The 11,118-nt window shown below is 42.2% G+C and overlaps 1 protein-coding gene across 1 annotated transcript; it reads right to left on the reverse strand.

The window, feature by feature from the left end:
• Positions 1–3,637: 3,637 nt before the first annotated feature.
• Positions 3,638–9,390, reverse strand: klhl38a (kelch-like family member 38a). The gene is made up of 4 exons (XM_086280055.1): positions 9,270–9,390; positions 5,512–6,868; positions 5,305–5,410; positions 3,638–5,109 (listed from the first exon to the last, which is right to left on the reverse strand). The coding sequence occupies exons 2-4, from the start codon at positions 6,865–6,867 to the stop codon at positions 4,820–4,822; spliced, it is 1,752 nt and encodes a 583-aa protein (XP_086136181.1). The 5' UTR covers position 6,868; positions 9,270–9,390; the 3' UTR covers positions 3,638–4,819.
• Positions 9,391–11,118: the final 1,728 nt, after the last annotated feature.

Genomic DNA, 11,118 nt, shown 5'->3' on the forward strand with positions numbered 1-11,118 from the left:
GCTAAAGCTAGTGAAGTTTCTGATACTTCATCCTCCTCTCAGATTGGCTGAGAGGAGGGATGCAATGTGGGTCACAGAGAGCAGCCGAGCTTCTGCATGTGGGTGACGTTATCGAGCTGCTGATGTCACCATCATGAACCGGGGTAAGGATGAGTGGGAGCGAATGACACAGAAAGCCAAAAGGTGCAGTGGTATCGTGTAAATAGTTCAAAGGCCCAATCATAGTAGGTTTTCCAGTTCCTGTTTACGTCTAGCACTCAGGAAGAACAAACGATTGTCTTTTGACAGAAATGCACTGTAGATCTTCCCGTCAGGTCTGCTGGGGTAGATGTCTGCCAGTCCCCTGCCCCTCTGATTCTTCCAGCAACACTTATGCCAAAAGTTACATCTCTTCTTTTTTTTTTTTTCTTTTTTTTTTTTTAAAAGCCAGTTTAAATGTATATTTGCTATGATCTCATGTGGCTGATACAGCACGTTGAGGGGTTAAAAAATAGCCTGGTTATTTTTCTGGGTGGGTTTTAGTATTTAATTAAATGTATAATCAATTCTGTGCCTGGTGCCAAAATGTAATTTCTTTCTCTGAATGCCTTTTGTAGTTACGGACCTACTGTGCATAAGGTTTGGTTTCTCACCATTCAGGCTGGCAATAGAAGCACAGACGTGTTGGGTTCGTGAGTGTGTACATGTTGTATATCTTAACTGTTCCAAAATTTGATTTAATATAAATCTGTAACAAAGTATAATTTTACCACGTTTTAGGATTTCTGCCTCAAGAGTTTCTTTATTGGAAAAAGTTGTTTATTATTATTATTACTATTATTATTAATGTTATTATGTTTCTGTCAATATAATAAAGTTTTATTTCTGTTCTTGTATAGTTTATAAACTTCTCAGTGTTATACCCTTCTAAATCACAAATAGCACTTTTACTGGATCAATTTATTGTTTATTTTTGTTCATTTGTCTTAAATGATTATGATTTATAATGTTTTGTTTCACCTCTTGGGGGTTCATAGTGCCATTTTCCCCACAGTTCATGAATGAAAATGTGTTTGAGCGACTTCTGGCTGCTTCACAGGAAGGACTAATTACTGAATCCACTAGAAACACACCACTGAATTGAATGTAGGCACTTTAAGTATAGGACTGTCATCCTTTACCAATATTTTAGCCTTTTCAAATCACACAGTCTCACACGTGTTCAAAGTGTGTGTTTTGGGGGTAAAAAAAGTTGTTACAAAATGAACACAAATCTTAACCAGGCTGTTCGACGATGATGCCATGTTCCAATGAAATAGTCCATCTGATAAGTTTTATTTTAGAGATCTGTAAAGGAACGTGTGCATGCTGTACTGTGTTTTTTTTTTTTTTTTTTTTTTTTTTTGTTTTTTTTTTGTTTATCAAGGAAATTCTAATAAAATCATCATGATTCTTAAGTCTGACTCTGTTGCCCTGTTACAGAATTCAGCCTTATATGCCTGCAGGCTTACAGAGCACTGTGCAAACCTGTGTTAGGCAGCAGAGGGCGATAGAGACAAAATAAAAATGAAACTGGTTTCCTCTCCATCAGCCTGCAGACACCAGGACATCAGGTGGTAAAGGATCTGTATTGCAGACAGATCCACAAGTTTTTCTGTACCATTTGTATCATCATCCATTTTCAGAAGCTTAAAATTAATTGAACAATTGACCGATAACAAATGTTGAACTCACTTTGAATATTTAACTGAAAAATGAAGTCTAATGAGATGCTGGGACGCATCAAAGTGATGGCAAAATTTCTGAATTGGCCAAATAAAAAAGGAATGCATTCAATATTAAAAGACCATGTAAGAACACTGAAGTAGATGATGACAGAATTATTTTCATGGTTAAGAAACGCAAATAACCTCTGACCGAGTCAAGAACACTCTTGAGGAGCAAACCACTGATTACACTCAAGAACAGGAAGTCCAGATTTGCTAGAAAACATCCTGCACAGTCCAAGAAACATTCTTTGTTCCGGTGACACCAAGATGAAGCTGGATAATGGGAAGAGAAAAGTATGGAGAAGGAGAGAAACCGCTCATGCATACTACACCTGGTCGAGGTAATTTTATGGCATGGGCTACCGCTGCGACCGCCACTGTGTATACATAATAATATGACTGCTGATTGAAGCAGCTGGACGAATTATGAAGTGTACAGATTTAGACAAATGCCGCAAAACTAACTGGACAAAGCTTCACAAATTAATAGCAACCCAAAGTAAATGGCAAACCACAACATGTTCTTCAATGGCCAAATCACTCAATGCTCCTCTCAGGAAAGCAGCTTTTTAGTGACTGAATGCTAAAGTAAAGAGGCAGAGGATGTCAAGGCAAGAAATGCAGCACATCTGGTGGAGTTTACGGATACTAAATATTTAAAACAATCCTTATAATTAAAATTATGTTAGTTTAATCTATTAATTCTGAGACTCTGAAAATGTTAATACAATACATTTGTTAAACCCAATAAACTAAAGCTGAAAGTCTGCACTTCAGTGACTTCAATGATGGATTTTATGAAGCATGTCAGTCATATATATAAATGTATATAATTCTTCTTGCTGCAGTCACTGTGTGTGTTTATGGAGACACACAGAATAGGCAATGATATGCTACCCCTTAATGGGTTAGTAACAGATACTGAAAATAACCTGCCCAGGCCACAGCCTCCCTTAAGGGTGACCCTCACACACTGGTATCTATGGAAAGGTATTGAGCAAACACAGAGTCTGTAAACAATCTGAGAAGACTGTGTGAGCAGCAGCTCAGTGGAAGGTTTCACTGGGCTTTCTTACATTCTGCTCTGTTTGACTGAGCCGAGCACGTGACTGCCGGTGACATAATCAGAAAAGTCACTGCGTTGGTGGATTCAGCATTTTGAGTTTAGACATTAAGCTCATTTTGCAAGCACGAGTTGTTGAATGCATTCACACAGGGTTACAGAGAGGCATTTAGAGGGACCAGGCTAACAAGGAGCCATTTAACTCAGAGACAGTGATGAAATTTCCATTTGGTTAGTGCTTGTAGGCAAGTTTCAGCATTTCCACTAACACTAATGGACAAGCATTAAAGCGTAAGAGTGAAATCTGATCCCAAATCTCTTCCCCTAAGGTCAGCTTTGCTGGAGGGCTAGTTTTAAGTAGGCCATATACCTTGCAAACAGTGAGCCTCTCAGGGGGGCAGTGGTAACCGGATATGAAGCCTTCATACCAGACGCTCTGCATGAGGAGAATGTGCCCTGAAGGGTCAAGAGGTTGACACTCACATAAAGAAATGCATTCACTACATTCCAGGAACATCCCAATATTTTAATGGGTTTTGCACTGGTGTTTAATGATGTACGGAGAGAAAATGTGTCACCTGACAACCGGAACATGTTTCTGCATTGATGGTGTTCCCTCATGCACGAGGGGGTCGTGACTCAGCTAGTCTGCAGGCAAATTACGAGCCTGCTCAAAATGAAGACCGAGAAGCTGAACTAAGATGCGATTTTGCCACAGCTGATCTGTTTTTATGCGCAGAAAGAATCAATGCAACAAATAAGAAGTTTGACTCTCTCTTTAGTACATAAACACAACATTTATGCACATCGTACAAGTAATACCGCATACAAAAATAAAGAGGAAGTCTCTTAATGTGCAAGTAGCAGCAATGCATTGTTCAGTTGATTCGTGAGAAAGTCTCAAACATTAAGATGTATACCACAAATTGTCCAATAATGGAGCTACCAAGGGCTGGAGCAAAACACTGAATGCATGCTCCATGAGGGACAAGAGGGCTGCAGGACACAGAGGGATGTAATGGCAATCAAAGTCTTGACAGGTAAGGATTTCTTTGTATGACTATGATTTCCCAAATGAATAAAAAAATGAATTCCAGATCAGTTGGTGTGATTGTGCCAGATCACCTTTAGGTTGCCCCTGCAGTCTGATGTAGCCTGTAAACACACAAAAAGTATCTCTAACAACATTTTTTACTCATGGCCGCTCACAGCAGGCCACAGGTTGTCTTTATCTAACGACATTTGCATGCACAGTGAAATATGAATGTAAACCACCACTGAAATATTTGCTCACAGATCTTGGACTGATCCAAAACGTCACATCTTTGCATACTGGTTCTGCCATGTTTTAAGCAGACATCTTAAAAACAGAACAAGCTTTGTTGGGTTTTAACTGAAAATCAACCCCCCAAGACTGGAATAAAGAAAAAAAAGTTCTTCTTTGCAAAACTTCACCAAACATCAGAGCAAGTACAACTTTGCAGTAGCCCTTATTCTCATTAATCAGTTCCCTCTGATACACATCAGGGTCAAGAAGGAATGTATTATTTTTTGACCTATAAAGTGCAAATTATTTAACCAGTTTCAGTTTTGTCAAGAGTTAAGTGCAGCTGCCCTGCAGAGTGACAGGCTGTGTTCAAATATCTTGGAAAATACAGTATTAACACAATTTAGTTTGCTTTATACAAGTGTATCCATCTGCGGAAACAGCTTTTAAAGAGCTGTTTGGATTACATACGTGTCCGAGTAGCTGCCTCTCATCATTTCTGGGGTTCTCGGTTCACTTCCGCCCCAGATGCTTAGAAATGACACCTCTGCATGCCAGCTGAGCTCTTCTTCTCTGATGCAGATGAAAGTCAGCCCGACCTTAAATGCCGCTTTACTGAGCTGCGTGAAAGAATGGTGTCACTCTGACATGGTTTCCCATTTCTGTTAGAAGCCAATAAATAATGGCAAAGGGCAGGTGGAGATTACAATAAAAAGGAGCAAGCCGTGATTAGATGGTGGGTCATGGTGGGTTTGGTCTGTTGGAAACGCAGACTAGTGGGAGAGAGCCGTGGTCGAACAGCTTGTATGGCAGAGAACCTTTAGAGGTCCAAACGTCTGTTTTTGGGTCGTAGCACTCGAAGCAGTCCGAGTCCTCGATGACGTCGTGGCCATTCAGGATGCGTCCACCTGTGACGTAGATCTTGCCGTTGATCACTGTAGCACTGTGATGCATTCGTCGCTCCTTCAGGTTCTCACACTTGAAGAATTTGTTGGCTTTGGTGTCGTAGGCAATCATTCGCGTGGTGTACCCTGGAGATTAGATGGTTGGTAAGTCATAGTAAATTACATATAGTAAACAAATCCCAAAGTCGACCAAGCAGGTCGAAATATGAGTCAAACTATATTATAGGCAATATATTATATATAGTCCATATTTTAGCGTAAAACAGCTGCTGAGAACAACATTTTTTTCTCAGTTTCTTAAAAGTAAAAATGCGTCCTTACCTCCTATGATATAGATCTTGTCGTCGATGACGGCGGCGGGAGCACAAACATTTTTCACAGTCCTTGTCTCTAATTTGGACCACAGATTGCGAGCGATGTGATACACCTGTGTAACAGCACAAACACCATCAATCAGCCTTTTTGGATTTCCTGAGCATCGCAGGCTGTTCTTCACTGAATGCTAACTTTGACTGAAGCCTTCCTTACCTGAATCAGCCTGACTGGGTTCTGCATGGCGTCCTCCCCTCCAAAAACATAGATCTTCTGATCACTGGCTGCAACAGCTGGATGAAGCACGGCTGTGGGCATGGGTGCCATGGCCTCCCACTGGTTAAACATACTGTTATACCTCTCTACTGACTGAGAGATGCGCTTATCTACACCGATGCCTCCTAACACAAAAATAAAGTGCAGGTATGAGACGCTTTGGTGGGCATATCGTGGCTCCAGCATGGGCTCGGCAGTCCTCCACTGGTTGGTTTTGAGGGAGAGTGTGTAAACTGTAGCGCTGACCGAGCTGTCGCCTGATGCCATGCAGAGGCTGAGCCCGCCGAGGACGTAGAGGATACTGTGAATGCACACATAAGCAGCTTTGTAGAGGCGCAAGGGGAGCTTGGCCAACCACTGCCAACGCTGAGTCCTTTCGTCATAGAGTAACGCTTCCCTTGAAGTCTGTTCGTTGTTTTTGCGTCCTCCAACTACCACCAGCGTTTCTCTGCAGGTATAACGTCTCGGTGTGGTCCACAGAGGCTTCAGCTCACGGCTGCACTTGGCGCTGACTGTAAGCATAAGGCGACGGACTGACTCGATTATCTCAGTGCAAAGGCTGGAGCTCTGCACCAGTGGATCATTGGCAATGAACTGGAAGAGGTAAGTTGGGTGGATGTAGCGCAGACGGACTTTCTTGAAGAGATCGTGGATTGCGCCCCTTCGTGAGAACGGGTCATGGTGGATCCACGCCAGCAGGGTCTCAAACACTTGTTCCTCCTCAGCACAAAGTCGGTCGTCTTCTAGGTAACACATGAGCTCCGGGAGAGACAACTCACAGAAATCTTCTGTAGCGGCCACGTCAGAGAAGGACCTCACAGCCATCTCCTTGGCCCTCTCCTTCAAGCTCTCACAGTGAAGTATCTCAGACAGTCGGATCATGCTCAGGCAGTTTTCCGGGCTCAGCTGCTCCTGGAGGAACACAGAGCAGGCTTCAAAGAGGCTTCCGTAATGAAGCATGGAAGCTGCCTGCATGAGTGGGAGCACAATGTCCATGGTGATGGTGATGCAGCCCGTATAAACATAGTCCACAATGCCAATGAGCACATTTGAAGAGATTCCCTTCAGATTCACGCGGGCCTGGCTGCTCTCCAGAAAGTTACTGCAGAACATGGCGCGGAAGTACGGGCTGCTGGACACCAGGACGTTCCTGTGGCAGGGGATCTCCTGGTGTTCAGTGCAGAGCAGGACGTCCGTCAGGATGCGCTCCTGCCGGAGGACGTTGAGCTTTGCGAGTAGGTGAGAGGGAAGTTCAGCATCTTTGAAAGAGAAAACATCTTGTGGTCTGGTGGCCATTCTGCACAAGGGATGACAAAGCAGGAATCATTTTGTGACTGATGTCGTATTTTTGTTTTCCAATGGGAGAAAGTGGATGACCGGCTATGCTGATGATGTGTGATGTGATGATCTACATAAATATTAGTGACGACCACAGTTTTTAAAATTTGCTTGCATCTTACTCTCTGTGTACCATCCTCCTCTGTCACACTAACCATGTCCTTCACTACATCCATCAAACATTTTTGTTTTTCCTCTTTTCCTCATGTATTCCTAATATATCCAATGTCCCTCCTCTGCACGTGTCCAAACCATCTCAGCCTTGCACCTCTAGCTTTGTCTCTAAACTGCTCTACCTGAGCTGTCCCTCTGATTTCTGGTCAGTCCCAGTGAAAATATTGACATCTTTACCCTGCCACCTTCAGCCCAGCCTCCTGTCTCTTTGTTTGTGCCACCATTTCCACACTAAACATCACAGCAGGTCTCACTACCATCTTGTAAACCTTCACTTCACTCTTCTGTCACAAATCACACCTGACACTCGTCTCCACCCACTCCACCCCGCCTTCACACTCTTCTTCACCTCTCTTGAGCACTGTCTGTTGCTTTGGATGGCTGACCCCGGGTTTTTAAACTCATCCACATTCATGACCTTTTACACAGCTTCACTGTGTAAAAGGTCATGAGGCCACACACATTATTCTGTTTTGCTCCTCCTGACTTTCATTCCTCTTCTCTCCAGTGCATACCTCCACCTCTCCAGGCTCTTTTCCACCTGCTCCCTCCTCTCACTACACATCACAATGTCATCTGGAAACATCATAGCTCATGAACTGACCTCATCTGTCAACCTGTCCAACACCACTGCAAGCGAGAAGGGACACAAAACCAACCCCTCATCCCACCCCACCTTGAAACCATCATTCACTCCTACCATACATGTCACCGGTGACCTCATACATGTCTGCTGCTCCTTTCATATGCTTTCTTTAGCTCCACAAAGACGCGGTGCAACTCCTTCCGACCTCTACACCTCTGCTTCACATCTGTAGAGCTCTTTCTCAGCATGAAGCCATACTGCTGCTCACTGATCCTCACATCTCTTCTTATCCTAGCTCCAACAAGTCTTTCCTCGATCTTCATAGTCCGTCTCATCAGCTTCATCCCTCTGTAACCCTTGTTCTTGAAAATCAGTACCAGTACACTTCTTCTCCATTGCTCAGTCATCCTCTCACTCTCCAGGACCGTGATAGCTGCCCTCATTTCCTCCTTTCTAATCCTCTCCTTCCTGATTTACTAACCGTTCTCCATCCATCCTCCTCTCTAATATTCTTTATTCATGAGCTCCACAAAGTGCACCAATTAGATTCACAAGTGTGATTTTAATAAATTTGTATTTGCAACAACTTAATCATGCATGCTTCGAAAACCGTGTGATCTGGTTCATAACAAAGCCTTTCACTTATTCGTCTCCTCTCAAACTCTTAAACCTCCCACGTAGCAGCTGTCTTTAATGTGAATGACTGACACAGATTTCTGTTCCAAATCCTGTCTAAATGATCTCACAGGATTCGTGTGCCATTAGGGCTTATTTCAGTAATCAAGCTGCCCATCATCACTAACATAAACAGAACTGTATCAGCGGACCATCTGTGTTTGTCTCTGCAACCCATCTCTCTCTGGACTGGCCTCACAGTCTCTCTTGTTATTTTTTTCTATATGTCATGTTTTCTCTCTTAGTCCCAGTGTGTCTCTCTCTGGCTGGAGGGTTTGTGGTGATCCTATTGTTTAAAGAGCATGAATTTCATTGGGCTATTAGCAACATTAAGTCTTCAAATCATCTCCGTGCCAGCTACCGATTTACTCCCACTTACATGGTCCAGCCTGTCTGATATATTTAGACCACTAATCATTATTGTATATTATTAAATGCCAATAGCTGTGAGTGGCATTTCACGACTGGGAGTTTTAACTCAGACTTCAAACAAGAGCTGCTGGTGGAGCTGCAGAACCTCTCATGATAAACTGCATCTGAATTTAAAAATAATCCATCTGCACCTTAATCACTTAGTCAACAGTGGTGATGGTGATGAATTGATCATGTACGCAGCTTAAATTATTACACTTTTAACAGACAGTTTATAGCATGGCATCATATTTTTGAGAAACATTTCCAGTCTAAATAAAGAAATGTCATAAAATGCAATGACTCACTCCTTTAAATGCCCAATAAACAAGAGGAAACGTTTTAACCAGAAAATATAGATTCTTAACTAAGAGTTATGCTAATACAAAAGAAATTTCACATTTGAAGATTTAATAATAAAACTGGAGTTAAACTGAGGAGTTTGAGACAAACATCTGTGTGAACAAGATGATTCCAGTTCATCAGCAGTATCTGTGGTTAGCTCAGCCCTTACCTCCTGTCCTCGGAGGACCAATATTATCCAAAGTCGTCAGTCTTGACAGAAAAAAAGGATTAATTCCAAATGAAAGACAGTTTAAGCATTACTCAGAGAGAAAATGGGTAGTGACTCAGGGAAGGGTTTCCAGTTAGGCGCTGTGGAGATTGCCATGAGGCCACTGTGTACATTCCTACAGCTAAGAATAGTATCCTGGGCCACTGTGACTCCAGCCGGGCCTCTCATGTGACACAGCGCTGTTTGGTACCCAGCTGCCAGCTTAACAACTCAGCCAGGGTCCAGTGGAGGGAGTGTTTACAATAGCCGCAGGAAGGGGAACCATCACAGGGTCCTGACTCAGGCATTGTTCCCACCCAGGCTGGTCTTTCATCAAAGTGTCCCCGAGCTGCTAACCCTTGTCTGTCTTCTAGTGCCGTCCAAGTTCATCCCTCCTCCTCCTCTTCCCCCTTCCTCATGTGTGTAACCCAGGATGTAGTCAAATATAGAACGGTGCTGATGGGCCACTTTGATCAGGAGAAACAGCTGTAAGAACTGGGCTCAGTTTTCAAGGTGTGGTGGTGTTTCTGTTAGTGTCCATGAACGTGCACAACTGGACGTGACCACTGTTGCTATTAATCACCCGTTTGACAGTTAACTCGTTGCACTGTGTGTGTCAAATCATCAAGAAGTATTTGCCATACCTTTAAGAGTTGAGCAACCAAACGTGGAGGTCCACATTTATATCAGATATCATGAGGTCATCATGTTGCCAAGCAACCACTTAGCTTGGCAACATGATGGCTAAAATGACCCATTACTGGCATTTATGCACCTATAACACCTTATAAAAGTGTCATATAATTTTTATTTTGCATCAGTAACATCTAATTTCTATCCAAAAAGGCTGAATTATGTGTAATGATGTCATTATGTTGCCTGACAACCACATAGCAACTGGCCAAAATGACCTATTATTAGCAGTTATGCATCTCTAAGAGCTTATAAAAGTGTCATATAATTTTTTATTTTGCATCAGTAACATCTAATTTCTATTCCCAAAGTTTAATTATGTATAAAATGATGCATACAAAATGCAGGCTACCTGTTTTGTAGCATTTGTGCACCTGTAGCACCTTATGAAACCATTCTTTTTTCTTTTTTATTTCACGACAGTACATCACTTACATCCACAAAAGCTAAACTACATGCCTGGCAATCACCTAGCAACGGGCTACAGTCACTCATTTTTAGTACATAAACATCTGCCAGTCTATTTTTAAAAAAAACTTCTCTCTTTGTGATTAAGTACATCACTTTAAAAACAACACAAACGGACCAAAACCTACTAGCATGAGCATGTACTAGTTTCAAAAATACATGCAAATTTAAAAGCACAGAATACATTACAGAGAAATGTTTTGTTGATAGCGATCGGTGACTCTGAAAGTTGAGGCCTGGACCTCAGTGCATTAGCAGGTGGAGAGTTAACTGTGAGGCTCATAAAATTACAAGCAGTTTATTAGTTAATCACTTTTTGTGACTCCCCTGTGTGTACTCAGAGTGTGAATGAGTCTTACAATAATAAGTACTGTCTCTAGAGGAATTACATGATCAGTACATAAAGAATAGCTGTTGTAAGAAATTTTAAAAAATTGATTATTAGACATTACTTAATAAAACAAGCTGCTGCTGCTGTGAGAAGACATCATGTGAGATGGTTTGAAATGTAAATAAAGTTGACAGTTTGTTTCCTTTCCTTTTTATTATTTACATTAAACACAAGCAGAGGAGAAAAGCTCAGGGTTACAGAAGGTCTGATCGCTGTTCACAAAGCAAAAATGTCCTCTGCAGCTCACAGTAGTAATCA

Source organism: Aulonocara sp. 'chitande type north' Nkhata Bay, linkage group LG22, assembly GCF_057382095.1.
Source record: "Aulonocara sp. 'chitande type north' Nkhata Bay isolate Kocher_YH1m ecotype deep benthic linkage group LG22, A_spYH_male_GT1.1, whole genome shotgun sequence".
In the NCBI taxonomy this organism is placed as follows: domain Eukaryota; kingdom Metazoa; phylum Chordata; class Actinopteri; order Cichliformes; family Cichlidae; genus Aulonocara; species Aulonocara sp. 'chitande type north' Nkhata Bay.